Source organism: Monodelphis domestica, chromosome 1, assembly GCF_027887165.1.
Source record: "Monodelphis domestica isolate mMonDom1 chromosome 1, mMonDom1.pri, whole genome shotgun sequence".
NCBI lineage: Eukaryota > Metazoa > Chordata > Mammalia > Didelphimorphia > Didelphidae > Monodelphis > Monodelphis domestica.
Window position 1 is genome coordinate 411,955,093 of NC_077227.1, and position 22,784 is coordinate 411,977,876.

Consider the following 22,784-nt stretch of genomic DNA (forward strand, 5'->3'; position numbering starts at 1 on the left):
GACAGAACTTGCCAGAGCTTGCCCTCCACAGATGAAGCCCTTTAAGAACCCGTGGTTATGGGAACAGGCAGGTGGCTCAGTGGATTGAAAAGCCAGGCCTGGAAAAAGGAGGTCCTGTGTTCAAATTTTTTGGTCTTTGACACTTCCTAGCTGTGTGGCCCAGGGCAAGTCACTTAACCCCCACTGCCTAGACCTTATCACTTATCATCCTTGAAACCAATACACAGTATAGATTCTAAGATGGAGGGTGAGGGTTACAAAAGAAAACCAAACCAAACCATGGTTACTTTCATGCCTGGAAGAATGAGGAATTAAGTAGTACTTGAGCAGAAATTTTAGATTAAAGCAGGCATGAAGGACAGACTCAGAATGAAGATAAAGGAAAAGTAAAAATACAGTACTAGACACATGAAGTATGTTTTTGGTGGAATCAAAACAGATAATTGATTGGATATGAGATATGGGAGGGAATTAAACTTCCAGGGGATTGGGTGAATGGGCATGCTATTCAGGATGGGGAAATTTGAGAGAAAAGGTAAGTTTATCTTTGGAAATTTGAAACTGAGGGACTAGTGGGCCATCCTGGCAGAAATGAAGGCAATTATAAGATACCCACTATATATCTTTTTAAAATTTTTTATTAACAAAAATTTTCCTGAAAACAAGTAATTAGGGGGAAAAAAACAAACTTTATAACTGTTGGCAAACACATTGCATGCCTGCTGGAGGGGGCTGTTCTGTTTCCCCTCTCCACCAGGAGTGAGGACATTTCTCACATGCCTTGCCCCTCTGCCCAGCAGCCCAGTGAGAACACTTCCTCCCCTGTCTAGGGTAATGCAGGGGGGCTCAAGGGTGGCTTGGTGCAGTTTGGGCACATGATCTCTAAAAGGTTCACCAAAACTGCCCTGTAACATGCCCAGTCAAAACATGTCCAAGAATATTTATGTCTCAATGTAATTTTATGCCCCAATCAAGTCCATTGTCTTGTCAGGAAACAAGTAGCATGTTTTATCACGAATCTTTTGGAATACACCTACTATTTGTCTTCTTTATGCATGTCATTTCTCAAATCCAAATTTAACACACCAGGGAAATACTACCTCAGATGCTATATATTTTATTTAATTTTTTTTAAGTAAGAATTTTTTTCTTTTATTCCAGTGACAATTTTACATATAAGTTTTCCAGGGTCACGTGATTCATGTTGTCTCCCTTCTTCCCTCCCCCTTTCCAGAGTTGACAAGAAATTCCCCTGGGTTATACATGTATTATCACTCAAAACATTCCCTTATCATTCATTTTTGTAAAAGAATAATCTTACAAAACCAAAACCCCAAATCAAATTCCCAAATAAGTAAAAATCACATGCTTTCACTTGAATTTTTACTCCACCAGTTCTTCTGGAGGTGGATAGCATTCTTTCCATAAGTGCCTCAGAATTGTCCTGGATCATTGTATTGATGATAATAGCAAAGTCTATCATAGTTGATCATTCCACAATATTACTGTTATTGTGTACAATGTTCTCCTGGTTCTGCTTATTTCACTCTGCATCAATCCATGAAGGGCTTCCCAGCTCTTTCTGAATTCCTCTTGTTCATCAGTCCTTAGTATTCCATCACCATCATATACCACAATTTGTTCAGCCATTCCCCAGTCAAGGTGTACAAATGGAGATTTTGAACCTTTGGACTTCATCCCCCAAAAGTCCCTTAGTATTTCCCAAAATTCCTTTTAATCTCTCCTGTGCCTCCACATTTGTGTGATCACATTATTGTTTTATAAGTGGCTGTGACTCCTCTCTCTTTTTTGTTAAAAACCCTTACTTTCTGTCTTAGAATCAATACTGTGTTTTGGTTACACTATCAATACTGTGTATTGGTTCCAAGGCAGAAGAATGGTAAGGGCTAGGCAATGGGGGTTAGAGTGACTTGCCCAGGGTCACACAGTTGGGAGGTGCCTGAGGGCAAATTTGAACCCAGGACCTCCCAATCTCTAGGCCTGACTCACAATCCACTGAGCTACCCAGCTGTCCCTCCCCCACCTATTTTTGACCTGTGACCAGGCTGAGTTCAGGCATTTCTTTTGCTTTAGTTATTATTAATAAAACTTTATAAAATATAATACTTTAGTTATTGTATATTAATTTTAAGCTTTACAAAGGTCATCCCCATAGTTTCCAATTTTTTGCCATCACAAAAAGCTCAGCTATAAATATTTTTTGTACAAACAAGTCCATTCCCCATTTTTTTTTTATCAGTTGCTATATATTTTAACCTAAAGTTGGAGAACCTAGATTTGAGATTCCATTCCTTGCCATATAATCCTGAGCAAGGCACTTAATATCTCATGGGAATAAGCTTACCTGCTCTATTTGCTTCACCAGATTGTGGTGATGCTAAAGATACTATTTATAGCTTGAACATCTACAGTGCTATAAGCACTTTGCAAAGCACTTTATCAATCTTAGTTTATCAAAGACCTGTACAAGTTGGTACAATGGAAAGAGTTTAGGATTTGGATTTACTCGATCTTGGTTCCATTCCTGGCTCTGTTGTCACTTGTGGGCATGTCATTTCATTTTTCTTGGAGCTGATGGGCTCTGAGGTCCCTATCTGCTCTACATCTATGATCTTAGGACATAATTATTGTTTCTGACAGTGCGAAAATTAACAGTTGCTTCTTTAAACTCAGAAACTCCTGCTTCTAGAAGCCTGATAGCCCCTCCAGTGAAATGAAAAGATTTTCTGAAGTACTTGTCATTATGCACTTAAAGCAAATGGACACATGGGAGATACAATAACAGCCCGTGCTTTCAAGCTTACAGATGGCAGATAAAACATGTACATGTAATATTCAAGGTAGGATGTGATAAGTGCCTTGAAGCTCAGCAGAGTGATTAGAAAGGGAAGGAACAAATACCAGTTTGGGAGACTGGCGAAAGCTGAAGGCATCTTAGCTGGGCCCTGGGGAAAAGGAAAGAAGGCTTTTAGTAGCTGGATGGAGATATAGAAATGACACGTTCAAGGTATGGGACAGGGCCCTGCCCAAATCCAACTAATAATATCTTGCTGTCCTTCATAGGCAATCTTTGAAGGAGGAAAGTAAAGACCTCACTCTCCTCCCACATCCGAGTTTCAGTTTCTTCCCTTCGGAGCTTCCCGGTTCTCAATTGGTTATTGATCAACTCCATCTAGATGGCTTCTAGATATACTGGCAGAAAACAAAACCTAGGTTGAACTAAAGCTGTTTCAGGTTTTTTAAAGCCACTGAAATGATATGACTTTAGCCCCAAGGAAGGAAAAATCCCTACCTTTGAAAAGGTCATTTCTAAAGGAAAGAAAAAAACACAAAACATTAGAGTTCAAGACTATTATAAGACATGTTGCCTGGGGCAGCTGGATAGCTCAGTGGATTGAGAGCCAGGCCTAGAGATGGGAGGTTCTGGGTTCAAATATGACCTCAGACACTTCCCAGCTGTGTGACCCTGGGCAAGTCACTTAACCCCAACTGCCTAGCCTTTACCATTCTTCTACCTTGGAACCAGTACACAGTATTGACTCCAAGACAGAAGGTAAGGGTTTAAAAAAGAAAAAAAAAAGAGACATGTTCCCAATGTTTTAGTGTAGTTTTACGTATTGATACTCTTAGAAGTATAAATGTTACAAACTTGCTAAAGACATCATTTCAAAGTTTAATTATTTAAATGTTTTTACACTTACTTGGTTTTCTGAATTTTGAGTAAAAATACTTAATTTTAACTTTAACAAGATAGGGCATCTTGCCATCATGCATTTTGTGTGTGTGTGTGTGTGCTAGTTTCATGAACATTGCTTAGCCACCTTGGTCACCTGATCTATCCCCACTGGATTTTTTTCATTTGAGGTCTTGTCAAAACCAATATATGCATCAAACTATCAAAATCATCTTTGGCTAGAATTTCAAATTTGAACCTTTAAGTCATTGAGCAACAGCTAATGGAAACTTGGACAAAGTTTGAATATGGACTGAAACAATGATTAGCCCAAAAATGGTAGTTATGTTTGCGTGGAGTGGAATTTTGCAGGGGAGCTTAACACCCCCCCCCCCCAATCACTCTAATGGGCATTGAGGAGACTTAATTCAGCTTTTATTAGGAAGGGGGAGAGGATGGAGCACTGCCTGAGTGGTCTCTCAGCAACAGTGTCCGTGTACAAATGAATTCACAACTTATAGGAAATTAATACAATGGTGCCTTGAGTTACCCACCACCACCTGTGTGTGACCTAATGTCTGAATGTTCTATTCCTTTTATCTTGTCTTACCCTTCTAAAGTTTCCCAGCTCCTTTTGAATCATGGGAGTATTTCTCAAATTAACACTCCGTTTCAGTCATAATTCAGGAATGTGCAAGGTCAGAGCCACAGTCTTTCTAGATAGCGGGACTAATTCTCATGAATATATCTTCTAGGCTCCATGGCCTCCTCATTGGACTCTTTGTACTGTAATTTTCCATGGGACTTCATTTTTTTAACCCTTGAAATACCAGTTGCAAGTCAATTGAGGATTAACAATAAAGAAAAGAAAAGGTGTTTGGCCACTTTTAAAGAAGTACTAATAATGAGAAGGGGCTTGGATAGGGGATGTCTCTACTGTTGTGATGTAGAGATGGGCTTCTTTTCTCTCTTGCCTGAAGGGCCTAGCTAAGCTAATCTATATAGGAGAGTTACAGGGATAATTGATCACCATAATTGTGAATAATGCATGACTGATTTTTACTCTACACATGTTGAATTTTAACAAGCTTTTTTTAATTTAAAAAAAAATTTAATTTTTTAAAAATGCTTGTTAAGGGGGCAGCTGGGTAGCTTAGCAGATTGAGAGCCAGGCCTAGAGACGGGAGGTCCTAGGTTCAAATCTGACCTCAGCCACTTCCTAGCTGTGTGACCCTGGGCAAGTCACTTGATCCCCATGGCCTAGCCCTTACCACTCTTCTGCCTTGAAGCCAATACACAGTATTGACTCCAAGACGGAAGGAAAGGGTTTTATTAAAAAAAAATGCTTGTTAAAAATACCAGCATTTAAAAATTGTAAATAACCATTTTATACGTTTTATACGTTTTTAGCATTTATGTTTTGAATTTATTAAAAGATAAAAACTATGCTAATACTTTTGTCTTAATCACTTGTCATACCTTTTAATACCTTATATTAAGTCAGTATTACATTAAATAAGATTATACTCCAAAGAGTCCATTTTAGCTCACAGAAATTGCCAAATTTTGTATGCTGTGTTTAAAACCTTTCTCTTCAATAGAAATTGGCATACTCAAGGGTACTTGTTCTTTTCCCTTTTCTTTTCTTATGAATTGGCCTCATTAGCTTTGGGGGCTTTGAAATCCTGGAAGACAGATGGTTAAAAGCCTTTGTTGAATGATTTGGTCTGTGGGTGTGTGGGTGGGAGACCTGAAAGACAGCAGCATGTTTCCTGCAGCCCTTGAATTCAGAACCAGGGCTCCTTACATTTTGTTGGGGAGAGAATAATTGCTGGGAACAAGTTAGCAGGGAGGAAGGGCAGTATGAGCTGACCATGATTTTAGGGCATTCTTTAGCAGAGCTTCTCATTGTCTGTTATTGTTTTCTGGGGTTTTTAAGGTGGAAATGTTGTGGGGGCCTTGAGGTGAACCCCCAGGGTTCAAGAAGGGAACCCTTTGCAAGAATGCAAGACTCTATAAATTAGCTTAGAAATTTAAAAAAAAAAAGGAAATTTATGAATTTCGAACTCATGTTGAATTTGGGTGGGAGGACAGCATATGGAAAGCTGCTTCCTCAAGGTCATCAATTCTGGGGTCTTTATACCCTTTACAACAAGTGGTACGTGACTTCAGGAGGGTGTGTGCTCAGGCACAAGGCTGGGCCAGTTTGGTCATCTGACTGGGGTCAGCCTGAAGACATAGGGGTGACCCTCAGAGTTTAGAGGTCAAATAGATGTCTTAGATATGACTCGATGGTATCAAAGCAGAGCTTGGAGGTGTATCTCTGTGTCCATCTCCAAACCTAAAGGAAGATCCAGTAGTAATTCTCTCAGGGCACTTTCCCTTTGATATAGCCTGGTCTTATCAGGAGTTTTTCATATTTTAGTTGGGAGTCACAAGGATTTTCCTGTTCCCAGTATGGCCTGAAACACTTCTACAATTTGGGCGTGCAAGGTAAACCCAGGATCCCACATCAGAAAGATTAAAAAATGCTTAAAAGATCATTTAATTACAGCATTTGGGTTAAACTATGGAATAGCCAGCCATTTTAGACAAATGAATGTGAAACTGATAGGCCTGGAAGCCTAATGCTATTATTTTATTCTACCAAAAATAAGAGAATCTATTCCTTATAATCATTTCTCAGATTGCATCTGCTACTGTCCTGGGGGCCTGACAATTTGAGAAGAAAGCTCAGGTAAGCTTCCTGTCTATCTTTTGTGATTATCCAGTCACGTCTGATGCTTTGTAAGCCCAGGGGCCATGAGCACACCAGGGACGTCTGTCCTCTACTATCTCCAGAAATCTGCCCAAGCTCACGTTCTCTGGGCCTATCTGGGTAGCAGTGACTGCTTATAGTCTGAAACTGGACTTTGGATCTGGGCAGGAGAGTCACTTGACAGAAGCCTGGGCAGTAGAAAAAGCATGAGGACTAACAGGTTGGGTCCAGGCTAGGAGGGGAAAATTTCAGAGCTGGAAGGGATCAGAATCAATTTCAACTCTTTCATTTCACAGATAAGGTAACTAATCAGTCAGCTGATTTAATCTCCCAGATCACATGGATGTCACATGCCACCCCTTCTCTGCTCCAACCGTGCCCTTCCCCCACTCATTAATGGAAAGCCACTTAACTATCAACCCAGTCTATAGAGTGGCACCCACCCTTGCCCTCAAGGATCTTAAGTTCTGATTGGGCCGTATATTCAGTATTGGTACAGAGAATACATTGTAAAAGTTTGGAGAACTGGGAGATCAATGAAGGCCATCCGTGAAGCCTTTTTTTTTTAATGCTTACCTTTTGGTCTTAGAATCAATATTGTGTATTGGTTCCAAGGCAGAAGAGCCATAAGGGCTAGGCAATGGGGGTTAAGTGACTTGCCCAGGGTAACACAGCTGGAAAGTGTCTGAGGTCAAATTTGAACCTAGGACTTTCAGTCTCTAAGCCTGGCTCTCAATGGCTGAGCTTCTCTTGAGTGAATCCTTTATGAAAGAGAGAGGACTTGAGCCCTGAAGGATTTGTTTAAATAGAGGGGTTTAGAGGACATAATTATATTAAGATATACATTTTATTTAAATAATTGCACAGATATAAAAGTTCTAGCTACCCCCTCCCCTCTGTTCCTTTATTTTTTTTAAATAAAAGTAGGTTAATCTCACTTTTACTAGCCCATTGCTTCAGTATTGACCAGCTTTGGCTAAATGTTTTTGCTCAGTATATGAGGCCTCTTGAATCTCTGTCTCCAGTTTCCAGGCAACTGCTTAATCTTCTGAAAGATTATTTTTGTTCCTCTGGAGGTGAGAAGTAAAGCAGCCCTTAATGTAGGCAAAAGGGAGTGGAAGCCATTTAGGAATAGGGACAGGGGATGTTGGAGCTAGCTACAACTGGCTCAGGAGAGCCAATTGTTAACTTTTCATTTACTCCTTCAAAATCAACAAACTACAAATCAGGATTTGATTAATTAAATTGTTGATTGTCTGGACTTAAGAAAGCAATGGAGAAAATGTTAATGATATGAATTTTGGGGCAGCTGGGTAGCTCAGTGGATTGAGAGCCAGACCTAGAGACAGGAAGTCCTGGGTTCAAATTTGAACTCAGACACTTCCCAGCTATGTGACCCTGGGCAAGTCACTTGACCCCCATTGCCTAGCCCTTACCCCTGTTCTGCCTTGGAACCAATACATAGTAGTGCTTCTAAGGCAGAAGGTAAGGGTTTTTAAAAAATGATGTGATTTAAATGTCATATGTATATATTTACATTTTTCTGAGAGCTTTTGTTTAAATATTTACAATACCTCCAGGATAAGGATATGATTTGAGAAGAATGGAAAGCTTCCCTGCTCTTAGGATCTTTCCCCATCCCCTCATGACCTAATAAGCATTACTGAGTGGTCTCAGTAAACATTTGTTGAATTGAATGAACCTCATGCCTGAAATTTAGCCAACAGGAACTATCTTTAATCTTAGAATTATTATCATAATTATTAAGCTTTTTTTTAACTGGAAGGTGGCTTAAGGATACAGAAATGCTGCTGGAAAGATCTTAGTAATAATGAAGAAACAGGCATCCATAATGGACTAGGAAGAAATGACTGTGTCCAATACTAGTAGGAAGAGTTAGGTGAACACCCAGGCTCATGGGCATTGTGTGGAATGTGCTCTTGCCATTATGGAGAGGAGTAGGGGGTGGGAAGGTGTGTGTTAAAAAAAGCAATGCCTTCTCCAGGATCTTCTATGGAAAATTCTAGAAAGGCAGAATAAGACATAAAGTCACTAATACTTCCCTGTGAATTTGTCAGATGGTTTCATTCTGTCAAAAGAAAGAGCAGGGGATGAAAGAGGAAGAGGGAAGGGACGATGGAGAAGCTACAAAGGAGAAACTGGTTGAGAAAAGGAAATACCAGAGTTTCAACTTCAGGGTAGCCAGCCTCAGTGGAAGAGCTCCCTTACACTGGTACTGTCAGTCAGATCAGGAGACCTGGGTTCTATTCCGGAATCTGCCACTAAATGGCCTTTGTCTTCCTCAGCAGGTGGTTCTGCTGGTTCAGCAGGTCCTGTCTCTGGACAACAATTGTAAAATGAAGAGGCTGGACTAAATACATGACCTCCAGGGCTCTTTCTATTGCTTCCTTTGTGGTAGAAGAGAACACAGGTATAGAAACTAGAGGCAAAGGTGGAATCCTAGCTCAGCTAAATAACCATAACTAGACTTTAAATAACCTTTTTTTTCTTAAACCTCACATTCTGTCTTAGAATCAATACTAAGTATTGGTTCCAAGAGTGGTAAGGGATAGGCAATGGGGATTAAATGACTTGCCCAGGGTCACACAGCTAGGAAGTATCTGAGGCTACATTTGAACTCAGGACCTCCTTTTAGGCCTGGTTCTCAATCCACTGAGCCACCCAGCTGCCCCCTAAATAACGTTTTAAGGTTTGCATTAATCTCATTCCATTTTCAAAACAATTCTGCAAGGCAGGTACAAGTATCTTTCTTATTTTACTGAGGAGGGAGCTGAGCCTGAGAGGGGTTAAGTGACTTGTTCAGGATTACATCTGCGGCAGGATTGGAGCTCTTCTGGACTCTAAAACTATATCCCACTATGCTCCTGGTTCTTGTCCACCCACCATCTTCCTATCTTCCTGAGTATCTGGCCACAGGAAGGGGTCCTAGAATTGTTCTTGGTCCAGGTCCTGCTGATTTCTAGGTCACCATTTCTCAAGCTTATTTCATAGTATTATGAAATCTCAGAAACCCCTGGAAAAATGGTGGCTTGAGCAAATCCAACCAGTTCTTATGATCAGTATTCCTTTCACTTTCTCATTGCCTAAGGTGTTTTTTGCCCTCCCTCCTCTTTCCCTCTCCCTTTGTCTTCCTCCCTTCCTCCCTCTCTCTGCCTTTTCCCCTCTGTCTCTTTGTCTCTCTGTTTCTCTCCCTCTCTTTTCCTCTGTCATTCTCTCACTCTGTCTCTCTTCGTGGCCCCTGGAATAAATTGTTCTATCTGCCCATTTTGCTGGATGAAGCCTTCACGTGGGCAGGAGAGCCACCAATGAGTCTGAAGCCTTTGGGTGATGCCACCTTGCTCGTGGGCCTTGATTTCCTGGGGTGTGACCCGAGCACATGCTACAGCTTCCTGGGCTCACTGGTGAAAGGTGGACAGAAGAGGAGCAGACCTAAGAAAAGGCTCAGCAAGCCCTCCCACCAGAGGTGCTAGTTTGTGGACCCTGCTCCAAACTACCCAGCATTCATCTTGTACACATTCTGGGTATCCGTGTTCAATGTCTATCCATCACATATATCCGGCATGTTTATTTTGTGTACTGATGTGCTCCCGTTGTCCACCCTATGAGACTTTAAACTCCTTGGGGGCAGAGAATTGTTTTTTCTTTTAGTTTGTTGACAGCTAGCCAGCCTGTCCCAGTGGATTGGCTGCTGGATCTGGTTTAAATTATGTTCTCCTCTTCGTGACTCCATTTTGAGGTTTTCTTGGAGTGGTCTGCCATTTTCTTCTCCAGCTCCTTTTAGAGATGAGGAGACTGAGGCAAACAGGGTTAGGTGACTTGCCCAGGGTCACACAGCTAATACGTGTTTGAGACCGAATTTGAACTCAAGAAGGCAAGTCTTTCTTGATTGCAGTTCAGGTCTCTGTGCACTGCGCCACCTAGCTGTCCCAAAGCACCCTATAAGTGCTAGCTATTGTTTTTGTATATTTTTGTATCCCCAGGCTTTTAGCACTGTGGACTTTGTACCTAGTAAGTGTACATACTCAGTCGATTTACTGGGTAAGTGGCTAGCCTTGCTGCTTCAGTTTACACCTCTGCAAAATAAAAAGGGTAAATGGAACCTGATTCCGCGATCCGGAGGGCCCCTTTCAGTTCGAAGTCCCTGATTTCTAGTTTCCTACCTCCCTGTTTTGCATAGTGGCCTCGTCGGGGGGGCGGGACCCGCGGGGTGAATCCCCATGAGGTTGCACAAGTCTGTGCCTGTGTTGCAAGGAAATGATCGGGCCGTGAATCCGGCCCCTGGAATCGAAAGAGCAAGAGAGGCTGATGGTGCCGGCAGTCCTTTGGGGCGCACGCAGCGGAGTCACATGCCTGATGACTAGCAAGGTAACTGTAACCAGAGAACAGCGCCGCTGGGCCGATAGGGAAGTCAGCATTTCTGTCGCGGTGCGAGGTCAGGCGAGCGCGCAAGAGTTCCTTATCTTCTAGGATCTGTCTCTCCGCCGCGGCCCTCTCGCCTCTTGTTCCGCTTCCCTCTAAGGAAGCCCTCTCTGCCCGGCGCCGCCGAGGGTCTCCGCAGCGGCGGATGCCAGGGTGAGTGTGTGCCCGCGCTCCTGCAGCCTCGGGACAGCTCCCGGCACTGCGTCCCCAGAGCAGAGCAGAGTCTCCCTTCTAACCTTAAGTCCCTAGAGCACCACCTCCCCCTACCCCGCCCCGGGGGCAGGGTCCGGGGGAGGGGTCTCTGCCAGGAGAAAGAGGAAAAGGGACTTTGGATGCGCGACCAATCTGGAGGTTTCCTCCAGTCAGCGGAGGGGTTGCTGCAGGCTCGAAGCTCCTGTGGTGGAGCCCAGGGCACATCAGTTTGGCCTCCCTGAGAGAAGGTGGCAGATCTTGCTCTGGCCTATCATAGGATAAAAAGTCAGGTGACGCCCCTCCCCTCCCAAGGGGCCAAGGTCCAGCTACGCAGAAACTTCAGAAAAGCCACCAGCCAGCCCCTGCTCCTGAGGGCTCCTGGGGTCCGCCAACAGAAAGCAGAACATCCCAGAATCCCGGCTGTGGTGTTTGACCTGACCCTTTCCGGGGCCTTACAGACGAAGAAGCACAGGCTTTAAAGGATGGGGTAGTTTCCGCAGTGTCTGAAGCACTAATCAGAATTCAACCTCAAGTCCTCCGCTTTCCATTGCAACACGCTTCCCCAGCTTTAGTTGGTTGCAGTGGTCTGATGGGCACAGGCGCGCACACTCTCAGTGACTAACTCTGCTACTGTCTGACCTTGGCTGAGGTCCTCCTTACTTTCAGGGGCCTCCGTTTCCTTCTCTTTAAAAGGAAAGTGTTGGGACTGAAGGATCTCCAGGGCTTCTCCCAGCTCCCTGAGAATAGAAAATGGCCCGTTTAGGACCCAACTTCGCTGTGCGAGGTTTGGATCTGTCTCCTAACTTCTTGCTGCAGTAGTAGCTGGTAACCCCGGGGAATTCAGCTGCCTTCTCCGGAGGAGGAAACTGAGTGGCAGTGATGTATATAGTTCGTGGTGGAGTCTCTGGGTCAGTGCATAGAGTCCCTTGAAAGAGTAATCTCCATAGTCTTTGGTAACCCAAATCCCCAACATTTTTTTGCTTCTTTTGACTGAAGAAGGGTAAGAAATAATCCTGAAGGAGATAAGCCCCCTCCCCCCCCAAAGGCAAGTTACATTAGAAAGTAAAGTCAAGAATCTTTATAAGAGGTCCAGGAATGTGACTTTTAAAGGCCTAAACTATAGGGAGAGATTATTATTTAATAACTACTTAAGGCATCTCTTTGAATCCTTATTATAATTTGTTACTGTTATTTCCAGGCTCTCCCTGCTAGAGGAGGATAGGGACCTTCCCATATACCTTGTCCAGTACCAACACTTCCCAGCACTTTTAGTAAATAGCATAAGGAGAAAGTATACAATGAAGTCATGCCCCCTTTTTGGCCACTGTTCTTATCTGAGAAATAAGGATTTAGAGCTGAAAGGGAATCTTTGAAATCATCCAACATAGCCCTCTCATTTTTACAGATGAGGAAACTGAGGCACAGAAAGGTGACATGATAAACCAGGTATTAAGTAGCCCAACAGGGATTAACTTCTCTGACCCTCAATTCAGTGCTTAAATGAGGGATGGTTTAGATGGTCCCTGTGTTTCCTTCCCTCTTTCCATGATTCTGACAGCAGTTCTGAAGTTGGGCATTGTTGGTTCCATTCTCCTTTCCCATTTTATCTTTGCTACCTAGACCTTTGTTTGTCATGGTGGGGGGGGGGGAGGGAGGGATTAACACTCCTACTAAGACAACTAGTAAGATGAATGGAATGATGAGAGGCTTAGCCCAGCTTGATTTTTCTCTCACACCTGATTCTTTCCAGTAGGGTGACTCCCACATACTTGATAAGTATTCATTCATTTAGCAGAAGTTTATTAAACACATAACCCCAGGGACTAGGTGGGTAGGAGTAGAGAGCTGCAAAGTTGGAATAAGACAGCCTCTGCCTTCTTGGAGAGAATATAACACACATAATGTTAATGGTCCACATTTGTATGGTGATGCTAACTCATTTCTATAGTGCATTCAAGTTCCTTAACAATCCTGCTAGACCAAGAATTGTAAGCATGATTATCTGTTTTACGCAGGAGAAAATCAAGTGCCAAGGAGGGAAAGTCACTTTTTTTATGGGCCAGATTGTCATTAAATGTGGGAATCAGGATTCAAACCCAGGCCTCTCCTCTTCCCATTAGATCCCACTCAAAGGACATTAGAGAGGTGCAGAATGAGATCCAGGAATCCAAGTGGAAATGTCATTGCCAACAAGTTTTTTTCCCTCAGATTCCGGGATTAAAGTCCTGAGTTCCAGTCCCAGCACTATTACTACGCTGGTGACCTCAAACAAGGGGGAATCAAGAGCCAGCAGATGCAGGGGGTGGCTTTAGAATGGAAGAGCCTTGCCTCAAATCCTAGCTTCATTTATCGTATGAAATTGGGCAAAAGCCCGACCTTTTAGGGCCTCCAGGTGAGGTGAACTAGATAATTCCTGCAGATCCTTGATCAGAATGGGCAACTACAGAGGCATATTATGATATCAAAGGACCCTTGATAAAAGCTAGCCTAATTTATATATGTAATTTAAGGGCAACTAGGCGGTACAGTGGAGAGAGTCCAGAGCTTGGATGTAGGAAGACCTACATTAAAATCTGGCCTTGGACACTTAATAGCTGTGTGGCTCTGGGTGACCCACTTAACCCTGTTTGTCTCAGTTTCCTCATTTGTAAAATGGCCACAATAATAGCACTTACCTTTCAGGGTTGTTGTGAGGATAAAATGAGATGAGTGGGTAATATAGTGTCGGTCCCATAGGAAGTGAGGGGAGGCATTGGGGTGAGGAAAAGCTTCATGTAGAAGGTGCTGCTTGAGCTTAGTCTTGGAGGGATTAAGAGATTCTGTGGGGTTGAGGTAAAGCAGGAGAGCCTGAGGGATGTCACGGAGATGGGAATTGGAATGCCTTGTGTGAGGAGCAGAGAGAAGTCAGTTTGGCTAAACCGTGGCTTGTGGGGACTTCGTAGGCTAATGCAGACTAGGGCTGGAAAGGTAGGTTGGAATCCCATTGTGAAAGTCTTTAAAAACCAGCCAGAAGAGTTTATATTTTATCCTGAAGAAAATAGGCAGCCACTGGGATTTAGTGAGAAGGGGAGCAAACCCACCAGACCTGTGTGTTAGGAAGCTCTCCTTGGTACCAGTGGTCTGCCTGGAGAGAGGAGGGACTTGAGGCAGAGAGACCACTTAGGAGGTCTTGTCTTAATCCAGGTGAGAGGTGATGAGAGGCTGGACAAAGGAGGTGGGTGTACGTGAGGAGGGAGGGGACAGAGGCCAAAGATGCAAGCATTGGCTTCTGATCAGATGGATATATGGGAGGAAGGAAAGTGAGGAGTTTAAGATAACATGGAAGTTTTGAAGCTGGGAGAATAGGATGATGATTCCCTCTACAGAAATAATGAAGAAGTTTGGGAAAGGGGTGGTGTTAGGGGAAGGATAATAACATTTTGTTTTAAACTTGTTGAGTTTGAGATGTGTATGCACCTCCCAGTTTGAAATGCCCAACATGCACAGAATTAATAAATCAATCAATAAGGCCAGTCGGTCCACTTGCAGGCCATTGCAATAGTCTGGGTATAACGTGAAGAGAGCCTGCAATAGAGTGGTGGCAGGGCAGAACTTGGAACAAAAGCTGGGACAGGACTTTTAGCTCTCTTCAAGAGATGATTAAGCTCAAGAGAGCTGATGTGAGAGAGTGGAGAGAGAGAGAGAGAGAGAGAGAGAGACAGAGAGACAGAGAGACAGAGAGAGACAGAGAGAAAGAGAGAGAGACAGAGACAGAGAGAGACAGAGAGAGAGAGAGAGAGAGAGGAAAAGAGGGCCCAGGACAGAACTTTGGGGTCAGGGGTTTGCTGGAGCCAACTCATAACCAGCTCTAAGCCGATTTGCTCACTGTGAGCCAAATAGACAACCACTACAAATCAGAAGCTGATTTAGTGCTTGGTGGATTGTCTAGACCGAAGAGAATTGCAAAGGCGTTAATCATACAGATTAAACTTGAGAGTGTCATATGAACATTTTTTTCCCTAGACGGTCAGTCAGTTGTTAAACATTCTATTAGCACAGAAGGCATGATCCCAATGAGTTAGGAGAAGGCTGAGGAGCAGCCAGACAAGTGGGAGGAGAAAAAGACAACAGCAACAGGAACACGGAAAGAAGGAGAGTGTCCGGGAGGAAAGGAACCAATTCTGTAGAGAGGTCACAGTGAGCTCTGAGAAATGGGCCCTTTTATGCAGTCATTTGAAGAGGAGAGGAAGGGAGAAGATGATTTTCAAGGTTCCTTTCAGCTCTAAGATTCTATGATGGGGGGGGGGGGGGGGGAGGGCAGAGGGTTTGGTTAATTTGTTTTGTTTTGTTTTGTTTTGTTTTAGAGGGAATCCGTGCACTGAAGTGCCCGGCAATGCTGGTGACACATTGCCTCCCAGTCTTTCTTAATGCGGGTAATAAGTACCTGTGATAGAATGAACTCTTCCTGCCCGGGGGAGAGTCATCATCATTTGGGGGCTATGAGATCATAGACTGAGAGCTGGCAGGGATCTCTGAGGTCATCTAGGTCAGCCCCTTCATTTTACAGTGAAGAAACCGGGACCAGGAAAAATTAAATGGATGGCCCCGAGTTAAATGTTGTTCAGTCATTTCAGGTACATCTGACTCTTGGTGACCCCATTTAGAGTTTTTTTGGTTTTTTTTTTAACCCTTACCTTCTGTCTTAGAATCAATTTCATGTATTGGCTCTAAGGCAGCAGAATGGGTAAGGGCTAGGCAATGGGGGTCAAGTGACTTGCCCAGGGTCAAACAGCTAGGAAGTGTCTGAGGCCATATTTGAATCCAGGACCTCCCGTCTATAGGCCTGGCTCTCTAACCATTAAACCACCCAACTGCCCCTATTTGGGGTTTTCTTGGCAAAGATCCTGGAGTGGTTTGACATTTCCTTTTCCAGGTCATTTTACAAATCAGGAAACTGAGGCATACAGGGTTAAATGACTTGCTCAGAGTCACAGATATTAAGTCTCCATTTCTGTCTCTAGGCCCCTTACTCTATCCATTGCACCACCCAACTGCCACCTAGAATCACATAGAAGTGGCAAAGTGGGAATTGCATGAACCTGGGTTTTGTCTTCCAGTATCTTTGTACAGTACTATTTCCTTTATTAAAAGAACTGATTCTCTGAGACACTCCCAAAATGAATGGGTGTATAAGGGGGAGAGGGAAGTGTCAAGGGTCCACATGTGTATGGCCCAACCATTTTTTCCTAAATTAGGTAGCATGGTAGCACTAAAGTCAGGAAGATCTGAGTTCAAAACTAGCCTCAGATACTTGCCAGCAGTGGGTTCCTGGGCAAGTCACTTAGCTTTTGTCTTCTGTTTCTTCAGCTGTAAAATGGGGATAATAATAACACCTATCTCCCAGAGCCATTGTGAGATGTAAAGGAGATAATATTTTCAAGTTCTTAGCACAGTGCTTGATATACATTAGGTACTTAATAAATGCTTATTCTCTTCCCCTTATTACCAAGTGGTAGTGGGAGATGGTACCCCATAATTATCAGTCTAAATTAACAGTCCACACAACACCAAATTCAATGTTAAGGATCTATGCCATTCCTGAACTGCCCCCCCCCCCTCCTGTACTCTACAGTGTTGCAGATCAGTGCTGTAGTCAACAATCTTCATGAATTTTCTGTGACTGAAAAATCATATTCTGAGGGGATCGACTTCCAGTAAGGAGCCTCCCAGTTTTTAGGTAGGGCTGCACTTGGAGAATAGGCCAGACTCATTTTTGGGGAGGGGAAGGAGAGGCTGGACTTGTGATTTTATCAGTTATCCATCCCCCAGTGCAAAAAAAATTCCTCTGCTGAGCCAGGGAAGCAGCTCACTTGTAACTCAGGAATCCTGCAAAGTTTTTCAGAGGGTAGAGCAACCTGCCCTGTTCATGGCACATATCTAGTGTGTTTCAGAGGCAGGACTTGAACCTGGGATCATAAATCAGAAGTCAGAAAGGGAGTCAAGATAAAGGGAGCTGGGAAGAGGATAAAAGACCTAAGGGAAGCAAGAAGGCATTGGGAGATGCTATGGAAATGGTCATCCCAGTTGAGAATAATGGCTTATGGGAGAACTAGGCTTGGAGTTGGGAACACCAATGTTCAAATGTGGCCTTAGACACTTCCTAGCTGTGTGATCCTGGGCAAGTCACTTAAACCTGTTTGCTTAGCCCAGTGATGGCGAAGCTATGGCACAGATGCCAAAGATGGCACATAAAGTGCTTTCTGTGGGCACACAGCTGCCCCCCTCAGTTCATTACTAGAAATGTAGAAGGACTCTAGTGGAGCTTCTCCCCAGGCCTGACTACATTCTTTCACATCCCCTGCCCCTCTGCCCAGCAGCCAGTGGGAGCCCATAGGGAATAAGGTGGGTGACTCATAGGTGGCAGAGCTGGAGGGGAGCAGAGAACTCAGGCCATTCCCCTTTTTCTCTCTACACTCACTGAGGACATTCCTCATTTCACCCTCTCCTCTGCCAAGAAGCCCAATGGGAGTGCTTTCTCCCTCCCCTGTGTGGGGTAAGGGAGTACACCCCAGCTGGGGGGTGGCGGGTCACAGCACTTGGTCTAGAAGGTGGGATGGGGGTGGGATCCTGCACTCATCTCTAAAAGGTTCATCATCACTGGCCTAGCCCTTGCACTTTTGTCTTAGACTTTGCTTGCTAAGGCAGAAAGTGAGAGTTTTGTTTTGTTTTGTTTTTATGAAAAGAAAGAGAGAATAATAATTAATGATAAATATGAGTGATGATAACAACAATTAAATACTGTCAGAGCTCTGTATTAAGGTCACTTGGGCCTTGAAAATTAAGTTAGCTTGAAGACTGTTGCCCTCACAAAGCAGGCCTGTGATCCTGGAAAATTTCTAGACTGGGATCTGTCTGAATGGTTCAATGGAAAGAATGTTGGATTTGGAATAGAATATCCTAAGTTTAAATCCTGGCTCTTAGCCTTCATCCTTTTAAACTTCTTTACAGCATTTGTCACTATTGACAAAGTCCTGTCTTTAGGATTTAACAATAAGATCACAGGTTTCAGTCAGTCAGTCAATTAACATTTAATAAATACCTATTGTGTGCCAGAGATTCAAAGAAAGGCAAACAATAGTGCCTGCTCTCATGGAGCTCATACTCTAAAGGGGAGAGCAAACTTGCAAACCACTATGTTGTTATTTAATCATTTTCAGTCATGTCTGACCCTTCCTGGTTCCATTTGGTGCTTTCTTCTGTTTAAAATTTTTTTTTTTATTTTGGAAAACTTTTTATCCTCTCTCTTAATATCAGTTATAAGACCGAAAATTGATATGGGCTAGGTAGTTGGGGTTAAGTGACTTGCCCAGAGGCACACAACTAGGAAGTTTCTAAGACAAGATTTGAATCCAGGTTCTCCCAACTCCGGGTTTGGTGCTTTATCCATTGTGCTGACCAACTACCTCCATTTGGTGTTTTCTTGGCAAAGATACTGGAGTGGTTTGCCATTTCCTTCTTCAGCTCATTTTATAGATGAGGAAACTGAGGCAGAAGGGTTAAGTGACTTGCCTAGGGTCACACAGCTAGTAAGTATATTTGGACAGATTGAATGCAGGAAGATGAGTCTTCTCCTAACTGCCCTAAACTGCTATGTACATGCCAGATATCTACAGAATAAATTGGGGATAATCCAGAGAAGGAAGGCACCAGAATTTTGAAGGATCAGGAAGGGCTTCTTGCAGAAGTTTAGAGTTTAGCTGGGACTTGGAGGAAGCCAGGGAAGCCAGGAGGTGGAGATGAGAAGGAAGAGCATTCCAGAAATGGAGAATGGTCAGTGAAAATGCATTGTTGGGATATGCAGGAAACATGAGTACCTGAAGATGAAAAGTATTAAGAAGAAGCTTAGAAAGGTGGGGAGCTAGAAGAGGTAATCTTGTCTATTCCCAGGGTTTCCTGACTGGTAATCCATGCTATCTGCCATATTGCATTTCTCCAGAAGAATGCTCAAAGCCTCTTCAGTTTGGTAGACCCTACCTACCATCTGCTAGAATCTACAATCTATTGGGAAAGCTACTTGGAGAAAAATGGTCAAATATACCTAGGCTGGCAGCTGGATTTTCCTCCCAATGGTAGAGGCTCTCAAGGAAAGGACTGAGGTCTTGAGGTCAAAGTCTGAAGTGCATAAATGGGGAACCTGATTCTCAGAATATTTGATTCCTCAAGAGAATCAAGTTTAATGGAAAGTGAAACAGTGCTTCAGTTGGTGTTGTGAACTGTCCAATCATTCTGGAGAACAATTTGGACCCTTTGTTTGTTTGCTTGTATCCTTTGACCCAGCAATATTACTACTTAGTTTCTATCCTAAAGAAATCAAAGAAAAAAGGGTATAGGATTCATATGCATAAAAATATTTGTAGCAGCTTTTTTTTTTTTTTGCAAAAGTGCAGGTTTATTTATGCCACTCCCTCACTCAGTAAACTCCAGTGTGTAGCAGCTTTTTGATAGTGGCAGGGAATTGGAAATTGAGGGGTTGCCCATTAAATGGGGAATGGCTGAACAAACTGTAGTATATGGTTGTAATGGAATACTTTATGGTTATAAGAAATGATGAGGGGGGTGTTTCTAAAAAGACCTAAGAAGATTTATATGAACTGATGCAAAGTGAAATGAACAGAACCAGGAGAGCATTGTACACAGTAACAGCTATATTGTACAATGAAGAACTGTTAAAGATTTAGTTACTCTTATCAGTACAATTTTCCAAAACTTTTCCAAACATCTCTTGAAGAAAAATGTTCTCTATTCAAAGAGATGAAATCAGTGAAGATTGAAGCATACTTTTTAACTTATTTAATTTTTCTTGCTTTTGGGGGGGAGAACATGGTTAACATGGAAATATGGTTTATGACTTCACATGTATAATTTATATTATGTTGCTTGCCCTCTCATTGAGTGGGTGAGGGAGAAAATGGAAAACTCAAAAATGTTCAAAATGAATGTTAAACTATATAAAATATAATCATTATTTTTTTCAGAAACTACTTGCTACCTGAAGGGTAGCAGTCAGCAATATCCCTGCAGAGTCTTTGCAGGGATATTGAATTCTCTGTCCCCTAAATTCCCTTTAATCCAAGATTAAAATAGTATTTCTGCCAGAGTTATCAAAATGAACAAACTTAATGGCAACAACTGAGAAAAAAAAAGTTATTGTGAGTGGTTTGTTCCCAGATCATAGGTTAACTTCAGTCTTGGAGAGATAGCCAGTGTTCCTGATCTTGCCACATAATGAAGTTTTCCTTTTTTCTGTGCCTTTGTCCCCAGCTTTGACCAAAGCTAACATGAGCTGAGTTGGCTGTTCTCCAGACAGGCAAAGAAGGGGAAGCAGCTTCTTATGAAGATGGCATAAAGTTTGGACAGAGTTGTTCAGGGTTTTCTCTACACCATGGCATATGACCTTCCTCAGGACCCAGCTGGGGTGCCTGGACCCTCTCTCACTTCCTTTTCTGACTGGAGCAGTCTCATTCAAGAGGATAATTCCTGCCTGGAGAGAAGAGGTAAGACTTTATCTCTTCTTGGTCACACTTTGGTGTCTCATGCAGGAGCTGTCATCATTTCCTGACCATTTGTGAGGTCTCCAGGAACAGAGAACAATCAATAAAGCTTCTTAGTGTTTCATTTCTCCTATATAGATTTTCCTGACATTTACGTATAGCAGTTCCTTAACCCTTCAGCACCTCTGCTGGGTGGGTTGAGGCAATAGAGAGGTTCAAGCTGAATTTTGGCTTATTGGCATAGCTCCCAAGTAAGTCTTCTGCATTGGGGATTTGGTATTGCTTCATGGTATGAGAAGAGTAGTCCTTGTAGGAAATGGCTTGGGATTAGTTCATAAATTTATAAGTTCTGGTTATGCAAGTAGGTCTTTCTGAAGTCATTTCCTTCCTGGAAGGAGATGATTATGAGGTAGCCCAGGAATTTATTGGGAAATGGAACCCCCAAAATATTCCAAAATAGAAATCTTCTTGGATCTGCTTGAATGGGCAGCCTGTTGAGGGCTGATTTTGATACTTGGCCAAGACTGAAAACCAACTTTAATGAGTGGCTAAAAGATTACATGTATGAAATCAGCATGTCTCAGTATATATTTACATGGAAAGAGCTAATGTGCTGAAGGTTTTTGCTTTATTTTGTAAGGAAATTCTTTTTCAGGAAGTGGCAGAGAGCCCTGATCTGAGTTGCTTTTTTAAGAAGATTCTTTTTTTCAAACCAGGGGTAGCTTTTAGAGAAACAGAAAGCAGTGACTGGAAAGAACACTTGCTCGTCCTCCAAATAGGCAGCCTGAGGGCCTGTGTATGGATGGGTTTCATCCAGGTTACCAAGTGAGCTGTATTGTCTTGCTTCTTTTTTCCCCAGGATTTCCATCCTGGGATGTTGGTGGGTTTTTAGTTCTAGCTGGGGACCAATCTGTCCTAGGATGAAGAACATAATCCTTATTTTACAAGCAAAGAAACCATAGCCTGTTGAGGGGAAGTGAGTCATCTCAGGTCACACTGCTAGTAAGTGATAGAGCAAAGACACAGAAATTGGAAAATGCAATCAATGAATCAACAAGAATTTATTAATCATTTACTAGGTACAGGATCCTGTGCTGGGTGGTAGGGATCTACATATAAACCAAAACAACCTCTGCCTTTAAGGACTATTGGAGATAAACAGCATAGCAATAAATATAGGGGCTTTTGTTTTGGGGATGAGATGGGGTGTCAGAAATTAGATCTGGGGAATGATTAGGAAAGGCTTCATGCAAGAGGTAGCAGTTGGACTGAACTTGGCAGGAAGCGAGGGATGCCAGAAGTTGGAAAAAAGCAATGAGTACATTCCAGGCCTGAGGAAAGCAATGGCTTAGAAATGGGATGGAATACCACCTATGGGAAATAGCAAATAGCCTCTTTGACTGGAACACAGAACTCATGAATGGGAGTAATGGTTCTGGAAAGACAGGTTAGATCCAAATCATGGAGGGAAATTTGGTACAGTGGATTCTATTCCTGGATAAAGAATCTAGTTTACACAGACTCTTTGCTTCCATTGTTTCCCTTTTTATTCTTGGCTTCTTTTGGCCATTTTCATCTCTATGAAAACTTCCAGTTGAGAAGGCAGTGATGAGGTAAGACTTCAGAAGATGGTAGCATCACTGAACTAGACAGGGACATTGGTGGCCAGCTAGTCCTATCCCTTCATTTTATAGATAAGGAAAGTAAAGCCCGAGGAGGTTAAATGTTTTGCCTGAGATTACGTAGGGAGAATCAGACCGGAACCCAGGTCCTTGACTCAAATTATATCTTCCCATTGTAACATATTGCTTCCCCTCTAACTTCTTTGTGGTCATTTCTGGTTAAAAGGTTTACAGTTATGGGGCAGCTGAATGGCTTGGTGAATTGAGAGCCAGGCCCAGAGACAGGAGGTCCTGGGTTCAAATTTGGCCTCAGATACTTCCTAGTAGTGTGACCCTGGGCAAATCACTTAACCTCCACTTTCTAGCCCTTATTACTCTTCTGCCTTAGAACAGTATTGATTCTAAGATGGAAGGTAAGAGTTATTAAGAAAAAAAAAAGTTTATAGTTATGTAAAATGTATTTCTTTGCTCGTGTTTCCTAATTATAAGTAAGTCATTCATGTCTTTCTTTTCTCCTACAATGAGCTATTTGAAATTTGTTGACTCAT

General features: G+C 42.8%; 1 protein-coding gene across 5 annotated transcripts in view; it reads left to right on the forward strand.

Moving 5' to 3' along the window:
• Positions 1-10,411: 10,411 nt before the first annotated feature.
• The window catches only part of TMEM268 (transmembrane protein 268), a 33,215-nt gene continuing 20,842 nt past the window's right edge, over positions 10,412-22,784 (forward strand). Inside the window, exons 1-2 of one of the 5 annotated variants that reach the window (XM_007474527.3) lie at positions 10,412-10,838; positions 20,385-20,617. In XM_007474527.3, the coding sequence (XP_007474589.1) occupies positions 20,506-20,617 (112 nt within the window). In that variant the 5' untranslated portion in view covers positions 10,412-10,838; positions 20,385-20,505. Of the gene's footprint in view, positions 11,046-20,384; positions 20,618-22,784 lie in introns of those variants that run through there. The other 4 variants (XM_001368053.3, XM_056812021.1, XM_056812023.1 and 1 more) reach the window with 4 other exon arrangements.